Genomic DNA, 19,653 nt, shown 5'->3' on the forward strand with positions numbered 1-19,653 from the left:
CGATGCTAATTTGCAGCACCAGCAAAGTCGCCCTTTACCCCTTAGAGCCCTACAGCACACCGATTTTAAACAACACCTAAATACGTTGCTTTGCCACCTGGAATTTTACCTCAGGTGCACGGGTGTGGAAAAAAACCTGTTTTAATAGGTCAAATCTTTTTTTTTTATTTAGCGTGTGTATTTTGTCTCTCTGAAATTGTGGGAAGGTTTGTTTTGTTGTTGTTGCTGAGTGGGCCAGATTCCAACCCATGCCGGAGCCCAGACCTCCAGATCCCTCCAGTCCACATGGTCCCAGCTACATGTCTTTGTATGTGCCAAGAACATTCAACGTAGGCGCCCACACTGAATGTAGCCCCCCTGCCCCTGTGGCAAGCACTACTGAGGGTCAAACGTTTTCCTCTGCCCCATTTTGAATGAGTCAGCAAGCAGCGTTTGCCAGTCTAATTCAGTTTGCATCGGATCCAGCTCTGTTGAACGGCGGAGACGAGTGACAGGCTGTAAAGAGTTATTGCTGTTGTGAGGGCTCTCCTACGCAGTCGCTGCACTGATGAAATAGCGGTATGGCTTTCTCCCGTCTCGCTCCGTGTCTGCTAGAGAGTGCCGATCAGTCCCTCAGTTCGGGCGTTCGCTCTCCCTCCAAGGTCGTGATGCTATGACGAATCATGACCAACCCCCCACCCAGCCGCGAGTCTCGGCTGTGACGCACGTGCGCGTCACATGCTCGCACAATGACCGTTGGCGTGTTCTGCAGCGGCCATGTGGTGCCGTGGCCGGAGAGCAAAACTGCAGTCATCATGGAGTCTTGACGTCAGTTGGGATATGATTGTTCTAAATATTGCCATTCAGTGGAATGCTGGTATCTACTTCTGTCTACATGTATGTGACCTAGCCAATTTATTATGTAGTGTGTGTGTGTGTGTGTGTTCCTCTACCCTCATTCCTTTCTTTCTCACATGCGCTGAGCGGCACTCTCCCTCCAACCCATTAATTCTCTCTGACACAGTGGAGCGCACATCACCTGTGCCCTGCTCTCCGTTGCTCCCCTGGGGTCCCTGCTATCCTCAGGGCCCCATGCCTCCCGACCCTGCCTTCGTTTCCAGGAAAAGATGACGACGTCTCTGCAACCTTTACTGACACAGCCAATGGACACTTCACAGAAGCGCTCAATGGATTACAAAGGGTAGATATTAGAAAAGGAAAGACTAGTTTTTTATTACGGTTAAGGAAGATGCCAGGGGGATATGTTTCCTGCAAGTCAATAAAGGTGCAGCTTTGCCTATAAGCAATCATGGCGTGCTATATAGATATTAAGAGGACCAACTTCCCATAACCGCTATGCAGATGCCAAGTCAACAGTCGCTGTTTCCCGTTTACACAACCCTCCAGTCAATGAGATGTAGAAGCAGTGTAGTTTCATCCTAACCAATAGATTGCCGTGTTTACTGCAGGAATCAGGAAGTTAAACCACTTGCAGACGCTCCCAACCAACGCGTGTGTTGGAAGCCACATTTGATTCTTCTTCTTTTTTTTTTTTTCTTTTCGAGGAACTGACTTGGTTGGTTAAAAATTAGGACTTGTTTGAAGCAGAAGGAGGTGTTTTCATTGCGTTGGAGTGTCACAGATCATCTCTGTGTCGGTGCCATTAAAGTATCCCTTTTGAAGGGAAGAGTGCTTGACGGATGACCGCTGGCCTTCCTCCTCTCGCTCCCAGTACCTACACAGAATCATGCCACACACACACACAGTGTTTCTTAGCTTTTCAAGATTATCATCATTTTTACTTTATATTCAAATGTTTTTATTCCCCATACCTCACCGTAACATTAACCCCAAACTCTGTTTTGTAGGTTGAGGGTTTAGATTTAATGTTCTTTGTTAAGTTTGGACATTCTGGTCCCTAAATATCATAGAGAAAGAAGTACACACACACACACACACACACACACTGTTTCCCACTGCATTCTGTCATTGGGGCCCAATGGCCTGTATACCCTCCATGGCAGTACCAAGAATGCTGCCTGGACAATACCCCCTATGTTAGTGAGAGCTGACCAGTGGGTGGTACCACTGCTGGCCCATACAGAGGTCAGCCTAGCTATGAAACTCATTGTTTCAATAGTTTGGACCCCTACACACCTCTCAACCAAAACACAATTTATTAGACTACAGCAGTTCTCCCCTGTAGCTCTTTTGAGGTTATGAGCGTAGAAACGACCAGGTTATTAACCTATGATCTGTGCTGAGCCCTAGTCAAAAGACCTTTGCGTTATCCGAGGACTTCCGGGAGAACTGTTTCAGCTGCCCCAGACCAAATGAACTATTCCCCATTCAAGGAGCCGTCAATAGCTGTTATCCTAAAGAAGCAGGAGGGGTGAGGAACTGGGCAAGAGACGGAAACCGGTCTTGTGAGGGTTGACAGACTGGTTTGAATGAGATTGAATGGAGAACACAATACCTGGCTGGAGCTTTGCCATTTAAAGGGATGTGTCTTATTATTCTCTGACTGCAGAAAGGACCTAAATGTAATGGGAATACATAAAAGGAATAATAAGCCATTGAAATGTAATATGAATACGTAAAGGGATTATGAGGCCATGGGAGAATCTCAATTGACTATTGATGCCTCACGTCCCCTCTCCTTGCCTGCTCACAACTCAATGGATGAAAAGGTTAGAGGGCTGTGACCTCCAATCGTCGGTTTTGAGTAGGGGGCCAGGAAAGGGGATGAGGGCTGTGAATTAAATGCACACCAGACCCTTGCTTTGCCTCTGCAGTTTGATTTGGCCTCCCTTATCTTTTTCCCCTTGAACTCTTACCTTGGTTGAAAGGAGATGATGAATCCGTCCATTCTTACCGATAGCAAACACAAAGAAGGGAGAGATGGAAAGGCAAAGGACGTTACCTAGAAGTATTGATGCACAGAAATTGTTTTCAGTAAATTGGATAGTTCTGCACAGTCACACAACCAAATAATTTCTGTTGCATTTTCACCTATCAGAACTGTCTGGAACACAGCTCTCGCTCGAAACTGCTCGCTCAGTAGATTTCCACATTACTCTCTCACTTTCTCTCTCTCTCTCGCTCCCAGTGCTTCACAATGACCTACTTTTGATTTTATGGCTTTTCTGACTAAACTCTAAAAATGAAAACCATGAGGAATTATCTCCTCCATGACATGTTTGGTAGCGGGGAGTGTAGTGCCCCTTAAACCGGCCCTGACCCCCTTGAAGGATGAAGTCTTGCTCTAATCACATTGTATAAGCACACACGCATGCGACTTTACAGCATTTATTGTATGAATGAATATTTTTTGTTTACGCTTTACACCGAGTGTAAAGTTTACAATTGAGTTAGCATTGCAGTGAGGGATAAAATGTTAGGCGTTCGGGTTAGGTTTAGGGTTAAGATACATTTTTGGGGGGTTAGGGATTGGGTTAGGCTCACAAAATAAATATTTCAAATATATTTTCAGGCTTATTTATGCTTTGTTGGACTGGAAAGTGGGGAATGACAGAGTTTTTGCTTAAAGGGCCGGTTTCTAACCCATGCTGCTGCTGGACCTGTGTCCCGGATGCAGTGACATAGTGTGCTGGACCTGTGTCCCAGATGCAGTGACATAGTGTGCTGGACCTGTGTCCCGGATGCAGTGACATAGTGTGCTGGACCTGTGTCCCAGATGCAGTGACATAGTGTGCTGGACCTGTGTCCCGGATGCAGTGACATAGTGTGCTGGACCTGTGTCCCGGATGCAGTGACATAGTGTGCTGGACCTGTGTCCCAGATGCAGTGACATAGTGTGCTGGACCTGTGTCCCAGATGCAGTGACATAGTGTGCTGGACCTGTGTCCCGGATGCAGTGACATAGTGTGCTGGACCTGACTAAGGCACCTGAAATTCTAATGTTTAAGATGCATCCATGTTGATGTCTCCAATTAGATAGCTGTGTGGGAAATCCCTTCAGTGGTTGTGTACTCGTGGAAAAGTTACCCAAAATGCATCAAGTTTGTCCAGGATCACGTTGGCGGCAGCACCAGACCCAGCTGGGCGTCCAACCCCCCCCCCCCCCCACCAACATGCTAGGTCAGTAGGCATGACCCAGTCAGCTTAAATCAATATCCGCCACGTCCATGCCACCCTGAATTCTCCATAATGGCCTGAGGCCACCAAACCATGACACACAACCCCATGCTGAAATCCTGCTAAACAACCCGTTGAATCACCATGGAACCCTGTGAGCTACTTCCTGACGTAGACTAAGCAAAATAACTGCCATTGGCACCTGTGTGTCGTGGTCATTTTTCCCCAGGGGTTTCCGGGAACCATCCTCGTGGTGTGTATTGAGAACCTCCAGCTGGGGGGGACCGCTGCGGCCTAAACTACTGTGTCACTGTACCACAGAACATTCAAGAACAGGGCAGAAAACACAATAGATGAATTCATCTTTTGTTTCTCTGTTTACAATGTGGGGTACTGTGTGTGCGTGCATGTGCCTGTGTGTGTGTGTGTGTGCACGTGCCTGTGCGTACCTCTGTGTGCGTGCCTGTGTGTGTGTGCGTGCGTGCGTGTGGGGGCCCTGTTCTAAGTTCAACCCAATGTCTGTGGTTGAAAAGTAGAAAAGAACATGAATAATGAGCAGATGGAAAGAAAAGGGTTTGTTTTCATTCAGGACATTCGATCTATGGTCCATCGTAGGCCTACGTCCGACAAAAGCTTCCTATGTAACATAATGCTTAAAATATGCCTCAAACCCTTTTGCACAATAGGCTTCATTCCAGGCAAAGTTTTTCCTCCTGAAAAAAGAATAGTTGCGCCTAAAAAATAAATAAAAACATACATGTTGCCCCCAGTCCACCCAAAATCAACATGTTTTGCTTTTGTTTTTGCCAGCACTCGGCAACCATGCCCTTCCAATCTCAATTGGCCCCTTCGCCAAAATGTCCGCCCAGTCGCCGAAAGCGGCTGTCATTAATGGTGTCAGCAGAGGAACTGACATCCTGTTGGCGCCTTTTACACAGCCACACATGCAGTCACAAGACAACATGCCACTTCAGCTAGGGAGTCCACTGAAATCCCAGGCAGCCTCCTTTGTCTCTCTCTCTATCGTTCCAGTTTCTTTTGAGCGCTGGAAATGTGCTTTTCCGACATGATGTTGTTATTACTGAAAATGGCTTTTGACGCGTTGCCGCACACTTTGTAATTGATGTGGTCCGTCTTCACCTGTGTGGAAGGACCCACGCACCATGGTCGATGAAACGTTATGTTGGAACCCCAGCCCTTATCAACCCAGTCTGGAGCACTATGGTCATTACACCACTTTAGGCTACATCAGCAACGTGCAATTCCATCAGTGGTTTATCGGGGTGCGTGTGTGTCTTTGTGCTAGGAGAGCCAAGGCTTAGACATGTTATCCCATAAAGTGATACAGCTGGGCTTATCTTTAATGTGCATTAAAGCTCATTGTTAAGATCCTGTAATGGTGTGACAGCAGTAGAAAACAGCCGCCCAGCCCTGCTTTCTGCAGTGTGCGTGCACATGGCCCTTTACCCCGCCCCATGTTGGAACCCCAGCGAACGTTTTGGCAACACAGGCCGCCGGTGTCCGCGCCCTTCTAAAGACCAAGTTTTCCTCACGCCTATTAAAACATGCACTATCTAGTCCCCACTAGTCTCAAAATAGCCTGCGTATATCCCTGAGTTCCTTCCCCAGCAGGCCCAGTCATTCCCGCTGCTTTCACTTCCCGCTTTCCATTCCCCTTCCTGAAAACCGGCAAGGGATAGTTCCACTCCCAGCTTTCCGTGGCCACAGGGTTGATGTGCTTCCCTGAAGGAGGAAGGCATGTTTTCTATTTAACCGAGTGGGCCGGGTTAGTGTGTTTTGATATTTCCCTTTGCGTGCCTGAAAAGCGGAATCCTGTCGGGCCCACATTCCACATTCCTGGAAACGCCGCTCACACACTTGGCTAGTCGGAGCCTGCCCGAACCTTATGGAGTCCTGGGCTGAGGAGGGGAGGCTCTGATGGAGAAACACACCCACTCGTGCTGGTTTGGGAACGTCCGCTGTTATTTTCCAGCCCGGTGTCGCCGCTTACCTCATCTGCTCCGGGGAATGGCGGAGATGTGGAGAATCAGATCAATATTTGTGTGGAGCTTGGGCCGCTGGGTGTTTTCGGCTTAACAGCTGCATTTGATCTGCGACAGCCATCTGACTTAACAGAAATGGGCGGGGCCTCATTAGCCCATGGCAAACACTCTGCACGTTTGCCACATTTTGGTCACGAAACTCAACCGACTATCTGATAAAACAGGTTCTTCTGCCGATTCCTTTGGATCTCTTTCATGGTTCTTAAATATCATCCTTCTAATTCTTCCTCTACGTCATAATGTATGACCTCTGACCTGACATGACAGGTTACCTTCAGCGTTGAGATTTGCCGTCCCCTATTTAAATGGACTCTGCGTGGTATGGTGAAGCACTATGTTTGGACCCAGTCACCCTGGTGAGCTTCTGCCATTCGGGGCATTTGCTCGGCTGCGGAGGAGTGATGAGTCATGCTTACATATGAATATGTGGCATTTGAGTTTCAGTAATGTGATTCATGTATTTCATACGGAACAGCGCAGAATTCAAACAGGATGTCAAAAGGTGTTTTGTTTGGAGGAAACCAGGATCGATTTGACCTTTGACTTGACTTGAGGGCACAAGTCAAGTCAAAGGGGTTTGTCTCAGAACACCACAACGGTAGCCTCAGGACACGCTCTTCCAGACTCACAAACAGTGTTTACCCCCAGACCATAAGGCTTCTCAACCAGCAACACTCATATATTAGTCACATGAACACTCCATATGCTCTGGTCACTTTCTGTGTACATTCCTGTACAGTAGCACATTTTCATGTATCCATTTATAGGCACTCCTACACTTAAAATATTTAAGATTCCTATTCTTACTGTCCACATTCCCATTTATACATTATTTGAAATTGCTTCTAGTCATTGTTCTTATGTATATTTTGTATTTTCTGTTATTATTTTTGCATATGTTTCTTAATTACATAGATGTTGTGTGCAATGTCACAGGAATTTGTTCAGAATAATGCATGTTATTTGGTGCAGTTGACAAAGTTGACAAATAAAAGACTTTGAGTTGGTTTGGGAGTGACATGATCTGTTGTTGTTTGAATTTGTCAGGTTTCCTATTGCCACAATTTACTGCAAAAACAATCGGTGTCACAAGAACTTGCCGATCACCATAATATTCCCCTGAGAGCCTAAAAGTAGCAAACCTATCTGAACTGTGCAATCAGTTGTTCCGTTTCCCTGTCAGAACCAGCCTGTCATGGCTTTCACATTTCCTGTTTTACTTCCCTGTTCGCTGTGGCACGTTGTTTTCGGTTGCGTGGGCACCCCGGGTCTTGTTGCCTGTTGACGTCGACGCGGTGGCCTGTTTTGACGCGTCCATGCCAAACACTGTGTTTAGTGGTGCAGTAATGCTGACTGCACTGGGGCCTCTGTTCTGGATCAGTACGGGGCCCGGAGAAAAGCAGAGCTCAGCATGACCCTGATGACGGCGCGGCCACAGAACAGCAGGCCTGCCAGTGTTTTTAGGACCTGCTGTCGTGCTGACAAGAGCTACACAGGGAGGCACGGTGCCAACCACTGCCAGTTGCCAAAGCCCCTACTTAGGCCCACACCTGGTCGTTTTGCCGCCTCACCACAGCATACATGCCCCGTTGTCGTAGCGACATTCCCTAACCCAAATCACATGTTATGGCGTCTAGGGTAAGGCATTGTTTCTCGGCCTCCTGTGCGTAGCCACGGGAAGGAATAAAGAGTCCTTGCCGTTATCTGAGGGAACGTTTCTTTCTGGTCCTATGTCAAAAGTCGCACGCTGTTTTAAAGGTTCCGAGCTGAAAGCCTTTTAGGGGACAGCAGGAACACGTGCAGCGAAGAGCACAACTCCTTTTACATTTTTGGAAGGATACATTTGTCTGGCATTCCACGCTCCACTGAACGGGAATTATGGGAAAAGTTTTTGCTCGAGCAGTAGAGGCTGCGACTTCGATGCCTGGACCACCCTGGACCACCTTGGACCACCTTGGGACTTTATATATCCCGTAAAGTAGCTGGACTCTGTGAAGCCAGAGAGTCACAAAAGACACTTGTTATGGCAACTCTGCTCTGTTGTCTGAGCCTTTCTAAGTCCGCTTTGGCAAAGTGCTCTTACATGCCAACACAATTGTGTGTCCGGTCTTGTTTCACTCTCGACTAAGTGGTAGTTCTTTGCCTAGCGGCCCCACATTGCCTCAACGCAACTCTCTCTCCCCTTTACCTTACCCTTTTATTCTCTCTGTCCCTCCCCGCTCTACCTCATTCTCTGTCTTTCTCCTTTCAAATTATTTTCTCTCTCTTTCTCTGCCCATTAGTCTCAGGGGACTCTAGGCTCCAACCAGGCCAGGATAAAAATGTGCCCAGTCAGTGATTAACCACAGGAATAACGACGCTTGAACAGCAGGGAAGAACAAGTAAGGTCCTTCATTACCGCGCAGGCTTCAGATTTGGCCTTGAATGAGCTAATTCCGTGTCCTGTGTTGGTTCCGAGGTGTTAGATGCAGCCTTGTGTACACAAGTACCACTGCTTGGCCCGCCTACAATCCCTCTCACTGCCGTTTCAGCACAAAGTACATGTAAAACTCCTTTAACCAATAGAGCATAACATGCCCCAAAATCCGTTTTACATAATACGTTGTAGGGAACAGAAGAATAAGCCGGCCTGTTGACTGCAGTAAGCCAGCGTGGGCTTTAACATTGTTGGTTCACCAAAACCAGTCCGAACGAGTCCAGGACCTGCCTGCACCGGTTCTAACGTGTCCCCTGGTTTGTTCTGGAACCGTGCAAATCAGATTCAGGGTCAGCGGTCAAACTATGGAATCACCGCCGACCCAGTATGACAGTAACGGCTTTAAGTTGCATTTATACCACTCTCAATGGCACAGTATGCCACCCAGGGGCCGTCGCTACGGGGGAAAGGTGGATATGATTCACGGGGCCCCTGGGTTAGGGGGGCCCACTGATGGCCATAATATCAATGGGCCCAAAATTCCTTGTGACTCCCAAATGAAGTAGTTTCCTCCGTAGTGCACTACTCCCAAATGAAGCACTGTTCCCTCCGTGGTGCACTACTCCCAAATGAAGCACTGTTCCCTCCGTGGTGCACTACTCTCAGATGAAGCAATGTTCCCTCCGTGGTGCACTACTCTCAAATGAAGCACTGTTCCCTCCTTGGTGCACTACTCTCAAATGAAGCACTGTTCCCTCCTTGGTGCACTACTCTCAAATGAAGCACTGTTCCCCCCCGTGGTGCACTACTCCCAAATGAAACACTGTTCCCTCCGTGGTGCACTACTCTCAAATCAAGCACTGTTCCCTCCGTGGTGCACTACTCCCAAATCAAGCACTGTTCCCTCCGTGGTGCACTACTCCCAAATCAAGCACTGTTCCCTCCGTGGTGCACTACTCCCAAATCAAGCACTGTTCCCTCCGTGGTGCACTACTCCCAAATCAAGCACTGTTCCCTCCGTAGGGCACTACTTCTGACATGCAGGACCGTAGGGCTCTGGTCAAAAGTAGTGTTATCCATCTGAAATAGCGTTCTCTTCCAGACTCCTGTAGGTGGTTGATGATCACATGTGCTGTAATCAGGCTGATACTGTGAGCCTCGGTGACCAGGCCTCTTATTACCCAGGCTATTATTTGCATCCCACCCTTTTGTCAGCGGGTCCTTTAACAAGGCGTTGTGCTCTGCTCTGCTGGCTCCATCTGCCAGCTGCTGGACCCATAGATCTGAGGCCACGATTGATGCTGAGAGAAGCGGCTCGTGGGGTTCACTGGATCCAAATGTAGTTTTCTCCCTCCGTCCATCTATGAGCCTGTCTTTGTTTTTCTCTAGTTCCCCTTGTCACACTTCCCTATTCACTGTTTTAAAGTGAAAACACACATCTCTGAAACGATCCTGTTAAATGCGGGGTGCTTTGTATCACGCAGCTCTTCGTTCAGACGTAATGACTTTTAGAAATGCTTGTGGGCTGGGAATCATGGGCAGGTGGATGGTGCTAAAATCCATGTTAAAAAAAAACGATGGTTACGGGTTACTAACCCTCCCGTCTCATTCCGTCTGTCTCGCCATCTTCCCCTCAGGCGTACGAGCGCCGGTTCCCCACCTGTCATCTCATCCCCATGTTCGTGGACAGCGAGGTGCTCGGCGAAAGCGTGACGGACGATGGCTCGGTGCACACTGTGCAGCGCCGCTGCAAGCTGGACGTGGACGCCCCTCGCCTCCTCAAACGTGTAAGGCTCTCCCAGCTCTCTAACGGCCCACTTTCCTGACGCCAGTTCCTCTCTTGGGTCTCGTCAATCAATACACAATTAAATGAGTCAGTCAATTACCTGTATTTATAAAGCCTTCTCAGTCAGTCTAAGTCTTGTAAGTCAATCAGTCAGTGGAATGTGCTAAGCCCTTATTACCTGCTTCTCTGTAATCTGCCCTGCAACCCAAAGAGAAAGCAAAAGCTAAGGGCTGCAAGTTGTATTTCAAATATTGGTTGGGTTTCCGCAGTTAAATGCCAATACAAGTCCTGTGGAAATTAAGCTTTCAGCCGACAACCATTTTGGGTCAAGCTTGGCCGGTATCTTTTCAGACCATTGATTTTCATGAAACTGGTTCCATTGAGTGTCTTCTCTGGTGCAGATTGCGGGGGTGGACTATGTGTACTTCAGCCAGGAGAACACCCTGAATAAACGGGACAGGACGCTGCACATCGAGTCCCACAACGAGACCTTCTCCAACCGAGTGATCATCCATGAACTCTGTTGTTATTCGGTAGGCTCACACAAACACACCAAGTGTAGATTCATAATGCCATATCTCATTAAATCTAAGCACACACACACACATACATTTAAAGCCATGTGAACTATTAAGGAGTCAGCTGTCAACAGCATGCCTAAAATGTCTGAAACCATTCCTCGGTCTGTTCACGCTGCTTCTCTCCAAACCGACATGGAAAGCTGTGTTCCAGTGGCCTCTCTTTTAGCGCTTCCTTCTTTCCTAGTGAATAATTCAGCTGTCCCAACGCTCCCTGCAGCACTATGGCTGAATACACTCAGGCGCTGATCTGGAGTCAGCTTGCCCACCTCCCTCAGGCTCACAGCGGCGTGTTACAGCACCGCCCCCCTCTGACCTCAGAGCTGCCTTAACCGGGCCGCCACCGCTGAATGACTGCGCTCTCAGTTAATGAGGTCAAACGCATCGCATTAGCGTCTAACTGGGCTAGCGGCCTATTTTCAGGTCGATTACGTAGCCGTGCTTACAAGGAACGGTTGCGGTTAGCTAGCGGACGCTAACACCGCTAGGCAGTTCAGTCAAAGGCCACTAACAGGCCGGAATTGGCTAAAGACCGCAGTTTGGTAGCCAGGTACAAAACGTATCCTCCCCGGAAATCTCTAGGGCGGCTACTTGGTAACATAAAGGTCTTTCATCAGTTGAATGGGGGATTAGCGTTTTTCACTCTCCTGGCTTGTCTGACCGTATCCGTGACATTTAACACTGTCACCTGTTTGACACACTTCAGTCCCTGGGCATTCAAGCTTTTGTGTGTGGATGTATCACTCCTTTTCCACCCACTATCAATATTCGTTTGGGCGTAATACCACACGAGCAGTTGTCGCTTTAATGCAGTCGAACGCTGTTTCACGAGTCACGCGCCAGGGTGGTTGCCATGGTAAAGCATGTTTAATCTTCTCTTTTCTCTGTGTGCGCCTGTGTGTAGGCCCACCCTGACAATGAGGACTGGACGTGTTTTGAGCAGTCGGCCAGCCTGGACATCAAGTCCTTCTTCGGTTTCGAGAGCACAGTGGAGAAGATAGCCATGAAGCAGTACGCCAGCAGCATCAAGAAGGTGTGTGTCGGCCGGTGTGTGCGTGCGTGCGTGCTGACAGATCTGAGCCCGGTCGATATTCCCTTTCATGCGAAACTCTCTCCATTCCAGTTTAATAACTAAATCACAATTGAATTCGTATATAACCCAGTTCACCAATCAAAATGAGTGGTTTGACCCAAGATCCCTGGAATGGAGTGTTGGTGGTCCATGTCAGTGAGGGGTGAGGTTTAACGTTAAGTGGCTACCCCCCACCTCCTGAACTTTCCCACCCACTCTCTCCCCTCCCCACAGGGTAAGGAGATCATAGAGTTCTACCTGAATCAGCTGGAGGAAGAGGGAATTACCCAGGTGCCTCGCTGGAGCCCCTCCCTGGACGGCCCCTCGGTCGCTGTCAAACCCGTCTGTGCCACCCCGAAAATCCCAGACCAGGACCTGCCCGCCGTGCCCGCCCTCTCGGACCCTGCGCCCGCTGACGATGGGGACGGACTCCGTGCCAGCAGTAACGATTCCAGCCTGAACGATTCCACGACCAAAGACTGTAGTCGGCAGGCTGAAAACCAGGCGGAAAACACGACGGCCGTTCCTGAGGGTGGGTGCAAAGCGAGGGGACGCTTCTCATTTACGTCGTCTCATTTACGTCGTCTCATTTACGTCGTCTCATTTACGTCGTCTCATTTACGTCGTCTCATTTACGTCTTCTCATTTACGTCTCGTACTCGCTCATTTAAATGCCGTAAAGCCGCGGGAGTTGTTCTACTGAAACGACTTGGGGGTTCACTAAATAGCGTCCGTTTGTGTGTGTTCGTTTTCGCGTGACACAGACAAGTTAGATGCGGACTACATCAAACGCTACTTGGGAGACCTGACCCCCCTGCAGGAGAGCTGTCTGATCCGACTACGCCAGTGGCTGCAGGAAAGTCACAAGGGCAAGGTGAGTGGTCAACCCCCCCCCGCCCCGACCAGTCCAGAGACCCTTTAGAACATTCCCTTCCAGTCCAGTCTGGTTATAAACAAGCACCTCCAGACAATGTTTCAACAACCTCCACCCATCGCCCACCCCACCGCACCCCACCCCCCCACCCTGTCTCCAGATCCCGAAAGACGAGCACATCCTCCGGTTCTTGCGGGCCCGGGACTTCAACATGGACAAGGCCCGGGAGACCATGTGCCAGTCTCTGACCTGGAGGAAGCAGCACCAGGTGGACCACCTGCTGGAGACGTGGACCTCGCCGCGGGTCCTCAGCGACTACTACACTGGGGGCTGGCACCATCACGACAAAGGTACGGACACACACACACTCACACACAGACCAAAGCCACCAGCCCGGTCCTACTTGCCACGGTAATCAAAGGGTCTTCGCGGTACACACAAGTCACACGTATTTATAGACAGAACCCCTCCGTGTCCATTAGCCCGGCTGTTTATTTATAGGAGCTATGTATGAAATGTTAGAACAAGTCTTTCCTTGTGTGGCTGCGCGGCTCTTGACAAGCTGTTTATAGAAGTGACTTCCCGATAGGAAGGCTCGTTTGGTTTCACTGGGATCCAGAAGATGGCCCTTGGTGAGAACTATAACCGTCGCCTTCTGGGTTGGGTGGTTGACCAATGATCGCTCCTGCGTTCACTAAAATGGATTTACACCAGCTTGGTTGTGTTGCGCTCCCATCTAGTTATCTTCAGTAGGCTGCACTAACTATGTCGCTCTGGATAAGAGCTAAAGTACTAAACCTTTTTAGATTATTAGTCAAGTCCATTTGAAATGCCCTGTTGTAGCCTGTCGTCTGCCCTCTGTATTTGAATGCTCTGGTTTTGTGGAGTCGGACTCGACCGTCCCGAGCCATTGTCCTCACTGCAGTTTTGCCTGTATTCAAATGCACCTCTTTCCATGCGTGTCTGTCTGTACAGAGGGTCGTCCACTCTACATCCTCCGGCTGGGACAGATGGACACCAAGGGGCTGGTCCGAGCCCTGGGGGAGGAGTCTCTACTCAGACACGTGAGTGGCCCTCTTCTGTTGTCAATCACACATGCGCTTAATAGCTTTGTGTATATGTCGACATCAAGGGTGCTTGTTTTAACCCTTCAGGTCCTGTCCATAAACGAGGAGGGCCTCCGGCGCTGTGAGGAGAACACCAAAGTCTTCGGTCGACCCATCAGGTACCTCGTGTGGGATGTGTTTACCACTATGTTCGAGGCTTGGCCTCTCAGATCTAGAGCAGAGCAATGTGGGAGTAGCGGACTAAACAGAACTGGGCCATCAGCAGTTGTTGCTGAGCTGGAGTGTTTCGTGGCAAATGCGTCGGCGCAGCGAGCCTACTAACCCTGAGCGCGTTGAGTGTGGGGGAGGCACTTTAACGATGTCACGGCTATGTCCAGGCTAGACGGAACGCCCAAGGTTCCTTCCTGAAATGTGTGAGGATGAGAGGGAGAAAGAGATGGAAATGGATTTAGTGGCGGAATAATGGACTGTGAGAGGGTGAATACAGAAGAGATGATGATGATGATGATGATGATGATGATGATGGTGGTAGAGAAAGGAAAAAGAGCAGCGGCGTTATTGGGCAGCTGTCACACTTATCAGGTGGACGTGCCCGTGAAGAGGAGGGCATCTGAAGTGGGTAGGGTGGAGAGACACAGAGCTCCTCCCAGCGAAGAGGAGGGTGGGTGGCTGTGAGGGAGGAACTGAGGGTGGGAGACTTTCCCATTCAGATAATGGCAGGAATCTGTTCATCTGTTGTTGCTGGGGGGGGGTTCTGTCACAGGCTTGCGAATTCCACTTGAACCCCCCCCCCCCCCCTTCTCTTCCTGTGGCTCTAGCTGCTGGACGTGCCTGGTGGACCTGGAGGGGCTGAACATGCGTCACCTGTGGCGTCCGGGCGTTAAAGCCCTGCTGAGGATCATCGAGGTGGTGGAGGCCAACTACCCAGAGACCCTGGGACGCCTGCTCATACTGAGGGCCCCACGGGTCTTCCCGGTGCTCTGGACCCTGGTGAGTCTCCGCAGTGTTCACCCCCCCCTCGTGCCCAGCTGGAGGTTGGGCATTATTACACGGGAATAACCTCAGCTGATAGAGAGGAGTAAGCGAGAGGTTGCTGGTTCGAATCCCCGATAGCGACCAGGTGACACATCTGTTGTTAAAGGAGTTTAATCAGTTGCTCTGGGGAAAAGTCGAGGGAAAAGCAAAAGTTACGAATTTGCCCAAATCAAAATGGTTTAGTGTGTAACACAACAGGAACCGTGGGTACTCCTCTCTCCTGTGTTCAGGTGAGCCCGTTCATCGACGAGAACACTCGTAAGAAGTTCCTGATTTACGCCGGCAATGATTACCAGGGGCCCGGGGGTCTGGTGGACTACATCGACAAGGAAATCATCCCCGACTTCCTAGGAGGAGATTGTATGGTGAGTGTGTCCCTGCGTGTGTTCCCCATGGAAACCACACCTAGTATATATCTATATCCTGTTTTTGGATGATATGGAAGACTTGTGTTCTGTGCGGATTGGAGCCGATGTGACATTTGGGGACTTAGGAAATGCATAAGTACTTAAACAGATTTTATTTTTTTCATATCCATATTCATAGGTTTTAATTACATTTACATAATTTCTGTTTTAGCCATTTGGCAGATGCCCCTATTCAGATTGCATGCATGTTAGTACCTACAGTACAGTATCTGACAGGAGTTGCGGTTCCAGAGGGAGAGAATGAACGGACCATTTGGCAGCTGGGGAGGATTAGGTCATTCTTTGGTATGTGTCGAAAGGCAAAACTGTGTTGAGGGGTCTTGTTACTCAGAGACTGTGTTTGTGTGTGTGTGTGCGTGTGCGTGGGTCTGTGTGTGTGTGTGTACAGTGTGATGTTCCAGAAGGAGGCCTGGTTCCCAAGTCTCTCTATCGTACTGCAGAGGAGCTGGAGAACGACGACATTCGCCTGTGGACAGAGACTATTTACCAGAGCGCCAGCATTTTCAAGGGAGCACCACACGAGGTGAGCCTCAAAACCTTGCACCTTCCCTGGGCAAGGGCAGAGATGCGGGTGCCCTGGTGGCGTGAGGGTGAAAAACGAAAAGCAGCCATGGGGCGGAGAGGGATGCAAAAGGCCAAGGCAAACCATGGTGCGCTCTACGGAAAGGACCGGAACAGCAGTGCCACCCTCTGGAGAAGGCGGAAAAATGCATTCAAAATTGACCTTAACGTTGCTTGAAGGAGAAATATATGTAGAATCCATTGGGGTAAAAAAATATATTTGGATTATATGTTCAATGGGTACTAAGCCAAGAATTTCAGGATGATGGAAATTGAAAACAGAAACGAGTTACCGTCAAATGTGCCTCATGAAATTAACCATATTCATTTAGATGACGCTAGAGAGTCACGTTGGTTGCTTGTGGGTGCGATGATTTTGCAGCATTTTCTGAAGTCTTCAATGCAGCACGCCTGTTTGTGTTGAACTCCAGTCATTTGATGGCTAGCAATTGTGGCTATACAAAATATATTCAACCAGACTGTGCAATTTATTTACATAGTAAATGATAATGTCTCTTAGTATTAATACTAATCCTAGATAATATCAGAGAGGTAATTAAATTGTTTTTCTTGGTAAAATTGTAAAATAGGTAAAGATTCTAGATTTGGAAATTGGTCAAGATTATTTGCAGTTATTGAGTAGTCTGTGTTTATATCTTATCAAGGAAGATTCTCCTCAATGAAGGAAGTTCATTCATTATCCCCATCATTATTAATTGAAAACAAAACAAACTTCTTGCTATTATTTTCTTAGTATTATGTTGTAAAGCTTGGGGAAACCCATCACATCCACTGTCATTACATTTTCTAGTTTAACATCTTTAGTGATAAAAAGAAGACATTTGATTGATGGAACAAACATTTATTGATTTGACAACATGAAAAATATTATAGGAGGATGCCCTAGAAAACCCATGATTGGTCAGTTTCTACCAAGCCTCGTGGGGGATTTGCATAAACATTCAAAAAGCTAAATTAGCAAAAGAGATCTGGAACAGGCGGGGAACGAATGTAGCCACTTGTAGCAGTTTTTGCCAATCCTGGTCCTGGGGACCCAAAGGGGTGCACGTCTTTGTTGTTGCCCTAGTACTTATTTAAAGACTTAATGATAGGTTGATTACGTCAATCAGGTGTGTGAGTGGTAGGGAAACGTTTGAATCAAGTGTGTGAGTGGTAGGGCAACGTTTGAATCAAGTGTGTGAGTGGTAGGGAAACGTTTGAATCAAGTGTGTGAGTGGTAGGGCGACATTTGAATGAAGTGTGTGAGTGGTAGGGCGACATTTGAATGAAGTGTGTGAGTGGTAGGGCAACGTTTGAATCAAGTGTGTGAGTGGTAGGGGTTATTTTTTTATTTAAAGCTAAATATAACAAGTCTAGAACATATATTTTACATTAACAAAAATGTCCTGAGGTAGTGCACTTGTTCAAAAGCCTCTCAGATTGCATTACATTCAAAAACCAATAAAGTATGCCAAGAAGTGTGCTCAGTGTTGAGCCCAACACAGCCCAAACACCAGCTCTGCATGTCCCAGGTTTCAGGGACAAATTGCAGAGTTACTGCCATGAACGTGGAAGTGGCTCTGCTTGTCCACAGATCAGTGGTGCATGAAAAAAAGGTTTTCCTTCCAAGATGGTTCATTACTATTTCTTTTGTTTCGTTATATAGGGCTGGGATTTCAGTGTGCATGAAAAAGTTGCGTGAAGGAAGGGCATACCTGTTGTTCAAATGTTCTAGAAGTTGTTTGAAGCCAGGTTTCTCAACAGTATACACAGGAACCTGATCCATGCAGATGTACACTGCTACAGCCCTGTTCAACTTCTTGGCTTCATTTGAGTTTGCTTCATACTTTGCTGTTCAAATACAGCTGGTAGTGTAGGTTGTGATTGTGTTGTTTTTGTTGCAGGTCGAGTCTCATCTTCTTTCTGGTGCTACAAGAGAATGCCAAACTTTAATAAAAATTTTTTTTTTTTTAGACCACACTTTTAAAATGAACTGAATGAACTAATCTAAAAACTTAGGTTAATGGTAATAGATATTTGTTAACATGAATAAGCAATGAAAAATACTTACAAAACATTTTTTAATCAAAGTTAAAAGTTGATTTAAACTAACATTCACTAATACATGTACTGATTAAAATCCAAAGTTCTATTTGTTAATATTTTTTCATTGGACCAGAGCTAACATGATCCGTTATATTTTTATTACCTAATACCTACTGTTATCAAAGATTAAAATATACTGTAACAAATGCATTGCTCATCGGTCATAAAAGCTGGTTAATACATTAATTTGATGAACAGATTTAAACGCAAACGTGCGTGCATCACACGCGAAAACTGTGCTCACTGGATCGACATGAAGTCGTCAAGTCACCTTTATTTATATAGTGCTTTTAACAATACAGATTGTGTCAAAGCTCTTAACAGTATCAAATTGGAGGATAGAGTGTCAGTAATGTATAATAATAATACCAACCTTGAGAAATTCTTTATACAGATCCGGGTGTCGGTCTCTCAAGTGCTTTGCTATATTAGTGGTGTTAGCGCCTTTTGTTAGCGCTGTTCTGTAGCATCTCTTGCATATTGGCTTGCTTGTGTCCTTCGGCTTTCCATGTTCATTTGCCTCATATGCAAAATATTTCCAGATAGCACTCCTGCTGTGTTCCTTATCAACCAAAGCCGGTCGCACGGGCGCTGCACTCGCCATCTTTCCATTCACTTCACCTTTGCTAACCAGAGCGAATGAGACGAGTGGGAGTGCGAGTGCGCGTGCGCGTGTGGTGGTTGTCAACGCGCCTTTGGAGACAAGTGAAAGTGAAAGCGCGGCTAGTATCGATACTTCGGGAAATGAGTATTGGTACCGTTCAGAAATTTCAGTATCGATATTTATCAAAATATCGATATTTTTGACAACACTAGTCACGCGGTTGCTACATGAAGTATCTGCGTGAATAGGGTTCCAATGTCATAGTGCCCTCGTGTGTCAAAGGTTTCACCTTTTGGTCAACCAGCTTTACAAATATAGAAGGCTTATATAATGTTTAAAAAGATAAATGGGTCTTGCCATGCAGATTCAATTCAGTATAATTCAGGTCAGTGGCCTCATTGACACCTGTTCCCTCTCATCTGGTTCTCACCTGTCTATTCTTTTTTCCCTCTTGTTCCCCAACTTGTTCTCTTCTTGTTCCCCAACTTGTTCTCTTCTTGTTCCCCACTTGTTCCCCAACTTGTTCTCCTCTTGTTCCCCACTTGTTCCCCAACTTGTTCCCTCTTGTTTTCCTCTTGTTCCCTCTTGTTCTCCCTCTCCATCTCTTTATTTCTCGTACCTTTCTCTAACACGCTCACCCGCCCTCTTCCCCAGGTGGTGATCGAGATCATCGACGCCGCCTCCGTGATCACCTGGGACTTTGACGTGTGTAAGGGTGACGTGGTGTTCCACATCTATCACTCCAAACGGGCCCCCCAGCCCCCGGCCCGGAAGGACCCACCAGGCGGGCCGCACGGCAGCATCACCACCCCGGGCGGAAACAATGTGCAGCTCATCGACCGTTCCTGGACCCTGGGCTTGGACTACAGCATGGTGGAGTCACCACTCACCTGCAGGGAGGGGGAGAGTGTGCAGGTTAGTGCCGTAGAAGGCTGTCAAGGGGTCAGAGTTTAGCGCGACAACGATTCGCTCAACCGGGCAGGTTT

The 19,653-nt window shown here is 47.8% G+C and overlaps 1 protein-coding gene across 4 annotated transcripts in view; it reads left to right on the top strand.

Annotated features, from left to right (window-relative positions):
• Positions 1-19,653, top strand: part of si:dkey-237i9.1 (SEC14-like protein 1) — a 32,933-nt gene that overhangs the window by 10,435 nt on the left and 2,845 nt on the right. For all 4 annotated transcript variants that reach the window (XM_034294289.1, XM_020049911.3, XM_029122298.2 and 1 more), the window contains 12 exons: positions 10,194-10,343; positions 10,744-10,875; positions 11,825-11,953; positions 12,227-12,524; positions 12,757-12,866; positions 13,027-13,216; positions 13,842-13,930; positions 14,021-14,091; positions 14,752-14,923; positions 15,199-15,333; positions 15,785-15,919; positions 19,322-19,582. In XM_034294289.1, coding sequence (XP_034150180.1) covers positions 10,194-10,343; positions 10,744-10,875; positions 11,825-11,953; positions 12,227-12,524; positions 12,757-12,866; positions 13,027-13,216; positions 13,842-13,930; positions 14,021-14,091; positions 14,752-14,923; positions 15,199-15,333; positions 15,785-15,919; positions 19,322-19,582 — 1,872 coding nt within the window. The remainder of the gene's footprint in view (positions 1-10,193; positions 10,344-10,743; positions 10,876-11,824; positions 11,954-12,226; positions 12,525-12,756; positions 12,867-13,026; positions 13,217-13,841; positions 13,931-14,020; positions 14,092-14,751; positions 14,924-15,198; positions 15,334-15,784; positions 15,920-19,321; positions 19,583-19,653) is intronic.

Source organism: Esox lucius, chromosome 9 (genome assembly GCF_011004845.1).
Source record: "Esox lucius isolate fEsoLuc1 chromosome 9, fEsoLuc1.pri, whole genome shotgun sequence".
NCBI classification, from domain to species: Eukaryota; Metazoa; Chordata; class Actinopteri; order Esociformes; family Esocidae; genus Esox; species Esox lucius.